The 17,181-nt window shown below is 36.9% G+C and overlaps 2 protein-coding genes across 2 annotated transcripts in view; one reads left to right on the forward strand and one right to left on the reverse strand.

The window, feature by feature from the left end:
• The window catches only part of LOC107571875 (B-cell receptor CD22-like), a 51,266-nt gene that overhangs the window by 14,440 nt on the left and 19,645 nt on the right, over positions 1-17,181 (reverse strand). The window lies entirely within an intron of this gene.
• LOC107571881 (NXPE family member 3-like) overlaps positions 961-17,181 on the forward strand; it is a 19,003-nt gene continuing 2,782 nt past the window's right edge. Inside the window, exons 1-7 of the mRNA XM_016258261.1 lie at positions 961-1,027; positions 1,131-1,192; positions 5,226-5,582; positions 5,782-6,197; positions 6,282-6,352; positions 8,618-8,821; positions 11,942-12,282. Of these exons, the coding sequence (XP_016113747.1) occupies positions 991-1,027; positions 1,131-1,192; positions 5,226-5,582; positions 5,782-6,197; positions 6,282-6,352; positions 8,618-8,821; positions 11,942-12,282 (1,488 nt within the window). The 5' untranslated portion in view covers positions 961-990. The remainder of the gene's footprint in view (positions 1,028-1,130; positions 1,193-5,225; positions 5,583-5,781; positions 6,198-6,281; positions 6,353-8,617; positions 8,822-11,941; positions 12,283-17,181) is intronic.

Below are 17,181 nucleotides of genomic sequence, written 5' to 3' on the forward strand. Positions count from 1 at the left end.
GCAACACTACGTTATGGTCATATTAGTTTGTGCTTTTAGTTTGTTTTCGTTCGTTTCCTTAAAACAAATTTAATCATGCTAATCATTAGATTGGAATATTCAACTGTGGATTTGTTAAATTGACTTTACCTTCATCGTCGTGTTTGTGTATATCTTGCAACACAGTTGTGTGACACACAACTCCTTAAAATTTTGTTACTACTTAATTCAATTAGAACTTAAATATGCAAAATGGTAGTTTTCTAAATTATTTTGTGTTGGGACCACCCGGCCAACACTAATACATGTTATAAACACATTATTTCTGAATGTTCACTGAATGTTAAAAATGTCCAGTTTTTAAATATGCATTACATTACGTTAATTAGTTGGTTATGTTAAAGTTATGTAATCTAAATTGTATTTTTATTAAATACTTGAATATTGAATTTAGGCTTAAACAGTGGTATATATCCTCATTCACTTTAATTCATGTAACACAGTGTACCATAAGCTATGTACCATTTAGGTATTAACATTTACACTTTAGGTACAAATATGCAGATTTAAGAAACTAAAATGCACTCTTTAGGGGTAAATGAGGAACAAAGGTATGTATGTCTTTTGAAAAGGTACATGCCAATGACAGCTTGTGTATAAGTTCACAGTACTAGCCCTTCTCTGGAGCCATATTCCGCCATACGTTTTTGTCATGGTTCTCTGTGCTATATTTCTCTTGCAATAAAAGAGTACATATGTTGACACTCCTGTTATTGTTCATGCTTTTTTTTTTTTTTACTGACAACTGCAGAATTTTAGCTCTGTGAGCAAGAATATCTAAACTAATCTACACTCATCTAAAATAGAAATAAAACAAAGCCAAGCTAAAGTGCTATTACTGAGGACAGCTGTGTTTGTTCAACTGCATATCATGTGGGAACGCCTTGTTTTCAGAGCTGTACGGACATGTTCTTCACTCACAAGCTGCCGTAAAATAGGAGAACAACAGACATGGTCACGCCATCTAAGAAGAAATCAAATGCACCAGGTAATCATGAGTTTATGGACATTATTACATTTGTCATATTACAGGTCAAAATCGTTTCACGTTTTGAAGGATTTCGAAGTTGATCATTTCCATGTATTATCAGTCTGCAGGTTAAGACCAAAAGCAGTACTACAGGCTTGTTTCCTTTGGACATTGTTCTGTTTGGTAAGTTTGTGAGACATTTTGAAGCAGATGTTAAAATAATGATCAAATAAATAAGCATTTTATTTCTGCCTAAAATAACGATAAAATTAATAAGATCTTAATTTCTGCCTTACAAGTTAACAAGACTGTGTGGCATTCAACTTGAATTGAGAAATGTATTTTTAAATTCCAATTTAATTTATAAATCTGAATTTAAGCATCATTAGCAAACAAATGCAGCATTTGAATGTGTACAAATTTGTGTAACTGCTGTAATTGTGGTTTTAAAATAAAATAGGTTTTAGCAGGAATCAATGAAGCTGTATGTTTGATATAGGCCTACGCCTGCCCTTTTTGAAACATTTGATATGTTTTGTTTGTTTGTTTTTCTAAGCTCTTAATTACATTGCACAGTTTGGTCTTTATTTGTAGGCTAAATATTAGAAAATCACGAGATTATTTCTGTTTAGCACACAGGCTTCGCCGGTGTGCCAAACAGACGGAGCACAAGGGAATAGCGTAATGATTTTGACTAAATACTTTTTTTTTCTTGTTAGACATTAAATGTGGGTGTAAATGAATCTGTTTTCTGAAGTTAGGGGGAATGCTAGTCCACTACGAAACTCCAGCAAGAAGTGTGACAGATGATCATTCAACTGTTTATCTTCAGGATGTGTCACTTTACATTATCAAGCACTGTACATTCATTGGGAACAGCTGAGGTGGTAAAATGTGGTTTAGTCTGAAATAAACAAATAAGATATATCAGAATCCGTCTGTAAACAGTAAACATACACATTTACCTTAGTATACATCTTTTTATGCGTTAATATTAAACACAACACGAGAAATGGCGTTAAACATATGCACTCAAATCATCACTTCTCCACATAAACTCAACTATGACAAAAATTAGACATGCAGCGGCAACATTCTCACAATATGACAGATAAATAAAGATAAATGAACTTATATTCATGCATGCACATTTACCACTCATAAAAGGCAGGCAGAGAATGAAACTGATAGTAAGTGGAACCGCTCTGGCGAAACTGCTACAACAATAGCTTTCAGTCACGTGACCGGCTTGAAGACCTGGAGGGCAAAACATCCACAGAACTGCAGGACAACCCTGTCAGTTTTCCATCTGTTTCACAGCCGCAAATATTTAGATCACCTCTCAAAAGAATAAAACAAATGTATGTGAACAAAATGCAAGTTTTGGCCATTTGCAATCCATATTAATCACCCGCGGCAATATTTCAATCAATAAACAGTGCGACAAAACGTTGTAAAAACACTTAAAGTGCCTTCATATATTTAAAACGGTAATATTCTCTATATTAATGATGCATAGTTTACATAGGCAAGCAGATGAGGCTGGAATATGAACGCAATCTGTTTAATGGTTCAGTGTTTTCCTTCACAGTAAAATCCTGAGTGTTAAATTAACACTGCTTGGAGCATATATAAACTCTAAAAGTGTGTTAAAGTGTGTTAAAGGGGTCCTATTATGCTCTTTTACAAAGTCTTGATTTTGTTTTGGGGGTGTACTAGAACAGGCTCTCATACTAGGTTGTTCGAAAAACACATTATTTTTCACATATTTTACATTATTACAACACCTCTCTCCCCAGTCTGGCATGAACGGCTTAAATAGTTCCTGTATCAAATGAAGGCTTCTGAAATACGAAATGTGCTGTGATTTGTTAGCTGGGCCAGTGTGTGCTGTGATTGGTTAGCTGGGTCAGTGTGTGCTGTGATTGGTTAGCTGGGCCAGTGTGTGCTGTGATTGGTTAGCTGGGCCAGTGTGTGCTGTGATTGGTTAGCTGGGCCAGTGTGTGCTGTGATTGGTTAGCTGGGCCAGTGTGTGCTGTGATTGGTTAGCTGGGCCAGTGTGTGTTGTGATTGGTTAGCTGGGCCAGTGTGTGTTGTGATTGGCAGCACTCGGCGCCTGGTTGGGAAATGTCACGCCCCTTACCATAGCCGCATGCGAGCTTCAGAGTAAATATAGCGTCAAAATCAAATGAATTTAAGCGCGATTTAAACCCGGATGAACTCTAAGTTCGTCTGCCTTGGGAAAGCTAGCGTGTCTCTGTCATAGTGATAACACTCGTTGCCTTCTCTAGTGCAGCTCAACCAGGTCTCGTCCCATTCGTCGGTGTGATATCACAAATCCCAGAAAATATGCGTAGTAGTCCAAACGAGTCGTTCATTGTAGTTTTTGAAAAGTGATTTATGTTAAATAAAATATCTCCTTTTGAAGTGGACTTTGAGCTTTGTAACTTTGCAGATATTTTTTATGCTCAAACTGCAACTTTAGACTAATTAAAGTTGAAAAAGTGAAATAGCATAATAGGACCCCTTTAAAGTAACACTGAAGCAGTGTTAAAGTTAATGATATGATTATCTGAATCACTGAAGAAAAGAGAAACACAAGAATTACAACTGACTTTAGTCACAGCCTTAACTTGTTCAGTGTGAAAAGACATTCTATCCCAGCTTACAGGTGCAGTAAGTGATTTCAACATTGTGCTTTTCCATTCTTCATGTTTTCTTTGGCTGCATTCATCAGTCGACTCTAACATTCTTTTAGAGCGCCTGCAGGATTCAACCTTATTTTCTTCATGCATGGGGAATACATAGCCTAGTAGCCATGCATGAAGGAAATAAGGTTGAATCCCAGGAGCTCTACAAACATGTTAGAGTGATGAATGCAGCCAAAGAAAACATGAAGAATGGAAAAGCACAATGCTGAAATCATTTACTGCACCTGTAAGCTGGAATATAATGTATTTTAACACTGAAAAAGTTGCAAACTTCAGCTTTAAGTACTCTCATAATTAGTAGTTGGGAAGTGGATGGCACGTTTGACAAACAGCAACTTGCTGTTTGTTTTTGATTTGTTGTGTAAAGGAAACTTTTTACTTGATGCTTTTTAACCCAGCCCATTCACAGTTTGTGCATGATTCCGACAAACACCTACAGATCTATAACTTTTCTAGTATTATCCAGATAGTAAGTGTACCTACAATGAACATTAAAGGTGACATATCATGAAAATCTGACTTTTCCAGGTTGTAAGTGCTATAATCAGGTCCCCAGTGCATCTACCATCCAAGGAAACGTGAAAAAGATTAACCCCGTAACTTTGTTTTGGTAAGCCTTTTTCTGCAAGCGTCTGAGAAAACCAGCGCGTCTGATTTCGCTCCTTTGGTGACGTGGCAAAGGGATCTCATTATAATATTACCGCCCCTTAATCTGTAAACTTCCACTCACGGCGCTATCATTTTGATTTTGCAAGCAACAACGGTGTACCAGCTCTAATGCCATGGCGAAAGTTTTGAGCAAAACATGCTAACTGTTCTGTCTTTGGCTGCACAGACGAGCACAGAACACTGTTTAGAGTCCCAGCCTCAGAGGAGACAAGAGAGCAGAGGATTTATTGATTTATTTACTGTACATTGCTGCTGATACAAAGATCTAAAATAAACATACAATTTATTTCCCAGCTTTACCTTTACAGACATAACCAACTGTTTTTGTAAATCATGTGTTTTCAACGTAAACTTGTGTGTGAATGAGAACTTAGTTTAGTGCTCACATGCTGTGACAGCCGCTTTCTGTCCGTGTGCTTCCGATGTACGCGCTCAGAAAACCTTATATCAGAAGTTTAAACTCATATGATTTAAAATACGTGATTTCAGCGCGATAAACATTATAATCAGAACCAAAACAGATGTTTTTAGCAGGTCCAAGCTGTAATGGCACAGCTCTATTCTGGGAAAGGGAGCGGGGAGCAGCAGCTTATTTGCATTTAAAGAGACAGGCCCGAAAAAACTGCTTGTTTCTGCTTCCACTCAAAATAGGCATTTTCAAAATGATATAATAAATGATCTGTCGAGTATTTTGTGCTTAACTTTAAAGACACATTCTGGGGACACCAGAGACTTATATTACATATTGTAAAAAGGGGCATTATATATCTCCTTTAAACATTTGCACATAGAAATAAATGTAATTTGGTGTGAATGATATACTGGTCCTTTCTCAGGCTCTATGGGCATTGAATGGTGGGATCCACATCAAACAAATTCAGCCCGCCAGACCTAAACCAGTTCCTCAAAATAACAGTTCATCCATAATATCCGCGTTTGACATGGGAATCAGTGATGAGGAGTGGGGAAGACTACAGAAGGCTATTGACTGGCCTATTCCAGATCAAGAAATCAGTCATCTGAATCAGAGCACAAGTCCAGTCCACTCAACTTTCTCTATTGTGGGACTCAAAGAGAGTTACAAAGTGGGAGAAAATATCTCTGTTATTATCACAGCCAGGGACCACAACAAGAACCTGAAAAGATATGGAGGAGATTTTTTCAAAGCAAAACTTTTCAATGCAGAGCTAAAGGTGTGTTATATGATAATATATATATATATTTTAAATAAATTGTTTAGTATAAAAAAATAAACATAGTGTTTCACTTGCATTAATTGTTGATTTATTAGCACAATATTACATATGTTTACGTTTAAAAGCTTAAAAAATTTATTTGCCAACAGACATTAGTTTTCTGCATTACACTTGTTCTTTTCCGTTCTTCTTGAAGGCGAGTGTGTACGGGGAGGTTGTGGATCATCGTAATGGGACTTACTCTGTTGCTCTTCTTCTGCCCTGGGAAGGTCAGGCACAAGTTTCTGTTCGTCTTGAGCACTCCAGCGAGGTTGTGCAGATTCTTAAAAAATACAGGGAGTCTTCATTCCCACGCAGCCACTATAATGGCTACTTTGAAGGGCTAGCACTCAATAAAACTACGATCCATGAAGTAGTAGAATGTAATCTTAAGTGGGGTGCAGATGGAAGCTGGATGAAAGGCGACTGCTGCTGTGAGTATAAGGATATAAGAACGGGGACGGTGTGGCAGTGTGAGAGACCAAAGGAACTTTCCTGTGACAAACTGGTTCATCACTCATACGAACGTTTGGAAAGCCCATTACATATTTTTGAGCAGCAGCTTTTTACAAAGTAATGACTCAAAATAAATTCCAAAATAATTGTAGAATTGTAAAACAAAGTGTACAAAATGTGTGTCTGTTTTTTTCTCCACAGGAATTTAACAAATGTTGCCATTAGTGGAGACAAAAAAATCATAAATGTCCTTCCCAACACTGCACCCATTGGTATGTTTAATGGCCTCTGAACATTTTGACCATCTCAATTCCTGTTTGATAAAAAAAAGAATGTTGCTCTTTTTTTTCAATGGCAAACCACAATTAGGCTTGAGTTCTTCTTTTTGTTTATTGTTTGCAAATTGGTTTATGGCATTAATATGTGTCATTGTTCACACATTGAATTTATCGCACATACATGTGGTGTTTCAGCAAATGAAGTATTTAAAGGGGTCATGAACTGCCTTTTGTTATTATTTTTGTACTATTCTCTGAGGTACACTTATAATGTTGTAAATTTTTTACATAAAAAAAACATCATTTAAAAGTAATAAGCTATTTTCTGTGCTGGTTTTGACCCCCCTCATCAGAACACTCTATTTGAATATGGGTGGCAGAATGTAGACACGGAAGTAAATGCCCACTGCTATAATTGACTAACAGTTGTGTATGTTTGACAGTTTACGTCCTTCACAGATGGATGCATAAATGCTCAGTACATATCAAATGATCTGTAATAACAGACAAAGCAATAGTGACCACATAATAAGACCAGTGACCACATAATAAAAAAAGTTACTCTCACTTGTGTGTTGCGACTTTACTGTCAAATCCAATATCTTCATTAAAAGTTCATCCACTCTTTCCTAACATTGGGATCAGAAGGAAGGCAATGCACAGACTGTGTTTTTCCACAACTTGCTAATATATAGCTTCTGGTTGTCTTCGGAGCATCTTTATCGTTTGGTTTCTGCATAGACCTTCGTTCGCCTCTTTCGTTATTTACACGTGAATCAGTGGGCGGGGCTAAACAGGCCATGATGTAGAAGCAGACTTTGTGGACATACACATCTTCTGCGGTGGCGGTGTTTAGCCACAGTATTACATCATATGGCACTTTTCCACTGCATGGTACGACTCGGCTTGGCTCGGCTCGGCTTCGTTTGTGCTGTTTAGTACCGCTTTAGAGAGGGTGGGATTATACACATCGCCCCATCAAGCTCTCGCTGGATCAGCTCCTCGGCTATCAATGAGAGGAACGCTGTACTTCCTCAACAAACCGCGAAACAGCCTTTCTTTGGTTGTTAAAAAAGGTGCGCTCATTCAAAACATTTGCGCTCGTTCAAAGAAAAGTTGTGTTCGATCCTTCGCTGGCTGTGCTGATTTAAATGTAGCGGGTCTGGGGTGCGTTTCCCAAAAGCAACTATGGTCACAAGTTCCGTCGTTACCAATAGAGTTCAATGGAACTTATGACCATAGTTAGCTAATGATGCTTTTGGGAAACGCACCCTTGGTGTCCCATGTCGCAAGTTCAATGACACAGGTAGTGACAATTCTCTCCCGCCAATCAGGGAACGGTAGTGTTTCCATGTTACATTTTGGTAACAGTACATCTCGCTTGGAACCTCAGCCGAGGTGGTACTGAAAAAAGTGCCAGGTACCAGGTACTGTACCCAGTGGAAAACCCCCCAAAAGTGAGCCGTACCGAACCGAACCGCACCGTGCCGTATCCATGCAGTGGAAAAGCACCAATAGAGAGGCACATTCCACAACCTGTCATTTTGGCAGATTGGCTTAAATATAAGCTGTTTTCTAGACTAACGAGAAAGTTTTGAGTTCTGAAACTTACGGAATGTTTTTTGAATACAATGAACTCTTATATGTCAAAAGATCAAGGGAATTTTGATTTCTCAGTTCATGACCCATTTAAGCCATAATACACACAATGATCACAAACAGGAACAATTTTATATAATAACATATATATCTATGCCATACAAATATGTTATATATCCTCAAGTCGGGACTCAAACTCGGGTCGCTCGAAGCATAATGGCATAAACATACACACACATTAACATACAGATTTTTCTATGTATGTTGCATATGTAAATAAAATATATATTGTTGACATGGTTGCTGCATATAATATCACATAAAAAATCATCATATATTGTTAACACATGTATACAAATTATACTATGGGTATTTTATATATGTTATACAGTTTAGTACATTTATATCTTCATCTACCTAGATAATTTATATATGTGAAAATTACATATATGGCAGTATCATTCTCGGTATACAGTAGGGCAATATGTCATGTTACATTTCTGTATGGGTTTCTTTATTTTTTTTTTACCAAAAAGGAAATGGTCAAAACATACATGGACCACATATCAGAGGACAGATATCATCTGAAATCAAATGTAGTTTCAAAAGAATTCATATAGCTACAACATTATTTTCTTTTTGAATGTTTCTTTGCTTTAGGCACATTGGAGAAATGCAGGTCTGGCATGACGACACCGGTTCCTGCAGGATTTTATTTGAACGATGTCTGGAAGTCTTTTGTATGCCACACTCGACAGTTCAGTCCTGCACAAATGGGAAACTGTCTTAAAAACAAGATTGTCTATTTGATGGGAGACTCCACCACAAGGCAGTGGTTCGAGTTCTTAGAAAGAAACGTGCCAGGCAAGTGTGACTCTTTCAATATTCAATTTAAGACTTGATAGCATGTATATTATTAAACAAGGTACTGACATACAGAGGCCCCACAAAGGATATGGCCACTTAAAGTATTAGTTCACTTCTGATTTAAAATTTTCTGATAATTTACTCATCTCATTTTCTCTTCCAACGTCAAAATCGTCCGACATCGTTGTTTTACCTTTTTTTGTAAAGGGCGTTTGACTTTCTTTGCACGTTCGCTTTGTAAACACTTCCGCCTACATCACGTGTGACCTTTCCAACGTGACTATGTAATGCGTGAGAAAATGACCAATTGTTTTGCTAGATAAGACCCTCATTCCTCAGCTGAAGCTGCATTAAAACTGCAATTTGAACCTTCAACCTATTGATCCCCATTGAAGTCCACTATATGGAGAAAAATCCTGGAATGTTTTCCTATCCTTCCCTCACTGGTTATTTTGACCCGACCATAAGAATGAATGGAATGTCAAAAAAACATTCAATTCCATTTTTTTTATTTCAATTTTGTCACACTTGAACATGGATCACAAAAAAACAAAAACAAAAACAAGAGTGGATTTGAGAACTTTATGTGGGTGTGAAAAAGTAACAAATCCTTCCCTCTTGGGTCAATTTGACCCGGCATAGGAATTAATCGAATGTCAAAAAACATTTCTATTTGATTTTTTTTTTTTTTAATACAAAATCTGACACAATCCAGAAACAAAAATTATGTCCAAACAAAAGGGCTGAGACTACAGAATATTCTCAAGGCAAAAAACAAAACAAAAACACTTACATACCTCGGCATACGCACGCACGCACGCACGCACAGACACACACACACACACAGAGAGACACATCATAACACGCATTAAGGAAAACAAGGTAAATAAAAATACACACACACACAGGCATATAAAAATAAAATAAAAATAACAACAACAAAAAAAATCATATATCATATATCATTATCATATAAAACCCTACATAAATATTAAGAAAAAAAAATAGGCCTTCAAGTCATTTTGACCTGCCAGGAAAAGATTTGTTACAAAATGTGAGGGAAGGATGAAGGTTAATTTACTAGACTTAGTCTCACACATTTTTCACCAGCTTACTAGTGATATGACGTTCGGCACAGAGGTTTTGAAGCTTGTACCAAAAAAACTAAAGATCTCACAGTGAAGCACTGAGTCAGAGCTTGATTCGTTTTGCCATAACCACATGATCTGACGTCTGAAGCTTCTTTTTCCGCACACAACCACGTGACTGCTTCATATTCTAATTTAAATAACACAAACCAATTGTGCAGGTTTGAAGTGTCATTCACTTCTGTGAAAAGAATAAATCATAATACGAACTAAAATGTCATGTATAGTTTAGTGCATGTTCAGTTTGTTTCAATCCCCACTTCAGAAGCACAGCAACTGACCATTTATTTTGAACATGCCTACATGAGCCATGCTTAGTTTTTTATTAATTTATTCACAAACTCATTTATTCATACTTTGTGTACGTACAATGACATTTTTGTTTTTTATTGCTGTAAATGCAGTGTTGGGGAGTAGCTAGCTACAAGTAGCGACGCTACTAACGCAACTACATTTTTCAGTAGCGTGATGGTAGCTCCGCTACTTTTAAAACAGTGTAGCTTTTCCAGTAGCAAACTACTTTTTCTAGCAAGTAGCGGTGTAGCGTGACCAAAAACTACATTCTGTTTTGCATTCTGACGAGTCACAAACCTGTAATGCATTGAAGCAGCGCAGCGTCTTTATTCTGACTAGATCACAAACTAAATTTGTTCATTACCGCCATCTGCTCTGATATTATGCATCTCGCTGCTTTACAGTCTTTCCACCTACAAGAGATCGTCTGATGATTTTGCAAAGGATGTACAGGATTGGATATTTCACATTAATCAACTGTAATTTATGCAAAACAAAGATTAAAATGCGGTATACAGCTTTTTTAGCCTTTTTAAACTGATTAATTTACCTGCTTTATTGCACACTATCAAATGTCTATTTTACAATGATGAACCGTCATAATAGGCTACAATCTGTCCCCCCACAGTTTTGTATTGAACACTAATCAAACAGAAAAAATTGCGATACAGTAGTGTGCTTATCATTTGGCAATGGATGGTTGCGGTGGGGTGCAGTGTTCACGCGCGCAGCTGATGATTGACGTCTCAGAGGCTCCATTCACAGTCAGTAAATACTGCATGTGCTGTGAGTTTAACCTGCTTATTTTACGACTCCTCCATATCTAGTTTAAGTTACATTCATTTTGTTCTTGCATTGATGTTACGTTTGTAGCAGTTTTGCACTTTGACAGTCAGTTTGAGATAATGTAACTATATTTTATTATTGTGTATCGGATAGTTTACAAAATCAAAGGATTGGGGCATTTTGTCATTGAAATGACTTGGAAAAAGTGTCCCAATCAACCTGAATTCACCCTACTCTTTGAAATCATGATTGCATTACAATATGTTGTTTTAAACCCCAAATATCTTACTTACAATTTCATTATATTTTACTTAGAAATGTATTAACTTTACTGGAATTCTTCATTAACAATTATTCAGTTATTTGTAATATTAAATGTAAAAATAAATAAATAAAATAATAATAATAATAAATGAAAGTAGTTTCAATGTAGCTAGCTACTTTTTGATAGTAACTTGTAGTGTAGCTAGCTACTTTTTCAGAAGGGTAACTTGGATGTAGCTTAACTACTTTAATTTACGAGTAGCTTGTAGCTGGTCAAGCTACAATTTCAGAGTAGCTCCCCCAACACTGTTTATATGATTTTCATAGCACAAACTGATTTATTACATGAAACGGTTCAAAAGTGGCTGGAACATCTGGGATGCCAAGGCACCTTTTCCCACCTTTCACCACAAGAAGTCATTAGTGTGCAGCATCTTGAAAAGCTTTGAGTAATGAATCATTTTACCATACAGTTTAGGGGAAAGCCTTGGAGTTTCGCAAAGCTTCCTTTCACCATCACTAGCAGGGATAGTTCACCCAAAAATTAAAAACACACTTGTTTTTTCAAAGCTGTATGACTTGCTAAAGCTACGATTATAATATTATTTTCATGTATCTTTATCAGGCATAAAGAGAATGGACCTCCACACTCCTCCTTCAGGTGGCCCACTGATGGCTGTGGAGTTGAAATATAACATCATTATTCACTGGAGGCCACACGGTGTTCCTTTGCGATTTAGTAAAATGCCTATTACTGATCTGCACTATATCAGCAACGATATTGATGAAATAGCCGGTGGGCCTCATGCAGTCGTTGTCTTCACATTCTTTGCTCACCTGGTTTTTCACCCGATAACATTTTACGTGTATGAAGTGGCCAAAATCCGCCAGTCTGTTGTTGCACTGCTGAGCCGCGCTCCAGAGACCACCGTCATCATCAAGTCTGGAAACACTGCTGGACAAAAGGTGCCTTTGCTCACTTTCCAATCCTACCTTGTTTTCAACAAGAAAATACAGTATGGTACTTGTTATGGTATTTGTTGTACATGAAAGTCTACAGTGTTGGGGAAACTTACTTTCAAAAGTAATGCATTACAATATTGTGTTACTCCACTAAAAAGTAACTAATTGGATTACTTAGTTACTTCTTATGAAACATAATGCATTAAGTTTCTTCTACTTTTGTCGTCTGGGCTGAGCTTGCTTAATTGTCTTTAATAACACAAAGCCCAAAGGTTATTTTTGGCAACATTTCACACCAAAAGTAAAATTAATAAGCCTTAGGTTGAAGGAAGTGCATCTGCACCTCACGTCCAATTTCTCTCAACATGGGACAGGAGAGGTGTTAGTGAATAAGATATTTTGTTGTACATTTGAAAGTAATGCGTTACTTTACTAGTTACTAGTAAAAAAAAAATCTGATTACTGATGTGGCCATTAAGAATGCGCTTTTATTTTAATCACCATTCGTGATCACGGATCACTTTTTCAGATTTTGTTAAAGGGGTCATATGATGCTATTTAAATTTTTCCTTTCTCGTTGGAGTGTTACAAGCTGTTGGTGCATAAAGAAGATCTGTAAAGTTGCAAAGACTAAAGTCTCAAATCCAAAGAGATATTCTTTATAAAAGTTAAGAGTCAACCACACCTACCTAAAACGCCTCGTTCTAACGCGCCCCCACATGTCTACGTCACGATGTGGGAAGATTTGCATAACGCCTCCCAAATGTTCACGCAAAGAAAGAAGGCGTAACTTTTATTCTCACTGTAGTATTGTTGCTGCTGCCGCCTGTCGTAGAGATGCTGTGTGCTTCGTTGTGAAATCGAAACTACTTTGTTTGGTCTTCTAAAAGAGGACGATATCCGCTTCGTCATGCCTGGAGCTGATCCGTGCTGGTTGCTGAGAAAATACATCAACTTCGCGCTGTCGATCACCAGATCGGCTTTCACCGTGGACGAAGCGGAGTCCAGCCCGGGGTCGTCACATGTGGTTGCCGCAAGCCCGCCGGACGCTCCATCGTCGAATCCGCCGGCCGCCTCTGCTCAATCAAGCCGGCCTCCGCATTCTCTAGGCTGCGGCTCACTCTAGGCCTCCGGCCTCCGCTCACTCAAGGCTGCGTTGTGTGACCCTGTTTTGTTGTGAAAGCGGATTGAATGGCGGACTGTTTCCTGATCCTGGGAGAATAGCCTACAATGCCGGCTGTTCTGACTCACAGACTGTAAGTAAATTTTTTATATTTAAAGGATTTGCCACTGACGATTCAAACGCGAGTTTTTTTGGGCAGTGCAGAGCAGCACTTGTTGTTTGACATTTCTCCGATCACAAATGCAGACATGGTTTTACGTTACACTCCGGCCGGATAGGGCATCACAGTATGGTGAGGGGCGTAACATTTCCGTCACATGCTTGAGGTATTCGGCCAATCACAACGCACTGGAGAGCTGGCCAATCAGAGCACACCTCGCTTTTTCAGACCAATGAGCTTTGTAAAAATCGACGTGTTTCAGAAAGGCGGGGCATAGAGGAGAAACAATAATGTACAGTATGTGGAAAATAATGTGTCTTTTAACCTTAAACCACATAAACACATTTCATTACAACAAATACACAAAATAATGTTCTTTTTAGCAACATCCTATGACCCTTTTAAAAACATTGTTACATTTACATTTAGTCATTTTGCCGACGCTTTTATCCAAAACGACTTACAATTGGGCATTGTTGTGCTGTGCACACAAATATATATATATATATATATATATATATATATATATATATATATATATATATATATATATATATATATATATATGCCAGTGTCATTCAAATCTGTACCACTGAGCGTGACCACAGGCTCACTGTGCTGTAATATGTGAATGATGTTTTAGGCCGAAAATGCGAGTGAAGTATGTATATCCAATATGTGGTGAATATAGAAACATTTGGATTTGTGCAGAATGAGAGAGGACTTCAGTTTCACTTTAAATGAATTAGTTTTGTCATGACATTTATATAGCCTGAATACTGTTAACTTTGGACAATTTGAGTAGTGTGGGGAAATATAGCCTATAGCTGTTTATAGTGTTAAAAATGGTTTCTAAACGCAAAATGCAACGTATGTGTGACATCTTTTTTTTCCTCCTAAAATCGCAATTTTAAAGTAGCATATTTTTTTAACATTGCAGCAAACATTTTAATATGACTTGAAAAAAAACTTTAATTTCTTTAAATCATTGACAGTTTTCCTTTCATTTGGCCAAAATGTTATAAAACATGATGCTTTATTGGCTATGACTAGACTGCAAATACTGTAGCCTAAAAGACTAACATTCTGCAGTTAAACACCCAGACAAGATGTACGATGGTGTTATAGTGCCACGTAAAATAGCGAGAATGTACTACGAGCGATGAAAGCCAGGGCTTAAATACGAAAAATAAATAAATAAAAAATTTTATCAGTTCACTCTGAGCAGAATCAGTATTTTAACGTTTCTGTTCTTGTGTTCCTTCTGTATTATTACCATTCCGAAACTGGTTTCAGTACACTGTTAGATCTTACCAGGCATTTTTACAGTAATATACTGGCAACACTGTTGCCAGTTAGTTACTGTAGGTCAAACATCTACACTAAAGCCTTGCCCTGCAAATTAATGGTAAAATACTGGCAACACTGTTGTCAGTAATTTACTGTTAATTGTGCAGTTAATTACTTTAGTCTAGTTTACAGTATTTTACTATAAAGATACCATGGACTAAATTAAAACTCATGTTAACTAATTACATTTTTAGAAACGGACTTCCTTAAATTAGCCAACTGCCAATTAAGTTTATAAAGTAACATTTTGAACATAATTAATTTGAGTCAAAATTACTTCTTATATCAAAAACAACAATGACACACAACCATTAAAATATCCAAATTAAATTTATTCCAGACAACAGCTGTTAACCACAGCACACATACATGTGTGTTTAGTGCTAGCTGCAAGACTTTCACTGTATCAGTAACTACACAACAACTGCATTTAAACGAAACAATATTAATCACATTATCAGTGTTTCTTGGGCTTCACCTGGACTGAAGGACAGGCTCTACTCTTCAGCACAATGGTAACCTCACACAACTCAGACAAACAGAAACTCGGATTACTTTATCAGAGAATATTTGTTTTTGGTAAGAGTTAGTTCATTTAAGTGTAGACATGTCAAGCTTTCTATAGATATATTTCTCATGTCTATTTGTAAAATATTCACTGAGTTTCAGTTCATTTTAGTGACGTGTTTCTAAAAGCAGTTTGCGGAGACAGTGAAGATGAGAGCGCACCCTCTTTGTTTTCTTTATTTTACAAAAGCACAAAGTTTTGTTGATATGGTGAGCATACACAAATAAAAGTAGACGCTTTACAAATTCAAGTGGTGTATTACTTTTATGTGTCCAATCAAAAGTAACAGAGCATTTGAAGTTCTTTTCTCTGTCATCTGGAAAATAAGCAAGTGTTCCCACCGTCGTCTTTGCCGACCCCAGGCGGTTAAAACAGTAGAATTGCTTTGGTCGCCATAACTGTGTGTTTGCTTAGACATGTTTGTTATGGCAAAAAAGCCAAGCGAAAATGTGATCAGGTGTTGGCTATGCTTCAGTAAAGACAAAATCAGCATACAGTTGCTTAAAAGACTGATTCAAACTGTAATACAACCTCTGATAGTTGTGTTAGTTAATTATGTTATTGATCTTATGATATATATGAAGTTTAAGATCTGACAGCTTTTAAAAAATATTGAAACACTTTTGAAACTTATTCTGCTTTAGAAGTGTTAAGCTACATTATCAAACAGACTTCAAGAATCAGCATATGAATCTCAACAATGGTGACTATCAACATAAAGCTCCATGTCGCAGTGCATTCTGAGAGCACCAATCAAAACTCAGCATGCAGACATGAATAAATTATGCAGCTGAACTGTCTTAGTATTTTATTTTATTCTTACTATTAACAGGGGTTTAAATCTAATGCGTGTTTTATTTGATGTCACCATAATGGTGATTAGTTTTTCAATTAGTTGGGCTCTTAACTCTTATTAATTATTATTTTATATATTTGGCTGCTGTGATCTTGTGTTTAACAAACATATTTGTAGTCCATGCTAAGTTTGCTATTGGTTTCATGATTTTGGTTTCACAAGATATCAGCAATTAGCATATGAATATCTATGGTGTAGTTTTATACAGCAAACATATTACTGGCACAACGCTACTGTTAGAGTTATATTATATTAGTGATTCAGGCTATTTCATTATGCTTGTGGAACCATCAATAGACAACTATCATCACCTGATCTAATTTAGTCTTTATTTGCTACTGTAAAAGTGTTTGATACATACACCATCACAGCAGCCAGCAAAAACAAACTATTTGTAATAAGAGTTAAGAGCCCAACTAATTGAAACACTAATCACCGGTATGATGACTTCAAATGAGACAAACGGTAGATTTAAACCCCTGTTAATTCGCAATAACAACTTCTGTAGACATCTGGCAGAAAGACAGTCTGGTTAGTAATAAGTGAAGCTGGTAATGCTATTTGTGGAGATGTTTAATCCTCCTCTGCTGATATCTTCAGAGATTTAATGCCTTTTATTTCAGTTGATTTCATCTGTGGTTGCAGTCAGTTGTAGTTCTTGAGTTTTTGTTTGTCTCTTTTTTTTCTGTTCTGTTTTTTTCTTCAGTGATTTTGCTTGTTATCTTAGACAAACTGAGAGGACTCTATAAATGATATATGAAGATTTTGTGACTCAGAATAGGTCCAGCGTGGTTTATTTCTTTGCTCTTGGCTGACATGTGGCATTGCTACGGCCTGCTTTTGGC

This window comes from Sinocyclocheilus grahami, unplaced genomic scaffold, assembly GCF_001515645.1.
Source record: "Sinocyclocheilus grahami isolate Dianchi unplaced genomic scaffold, SAMN03320097.WGS_v1.1 scaffold1664.1, whole genome shotgun sequence".
In the NCBI taxonomy this organism is placed as follows: domain Eukaryota; kingdom Metazoa; phylum Chordata; class Actinopteri; order Cypriniformes; family Cyprinidae; genus Sinocyclocheilus; species Sinocyclocheilus grahami.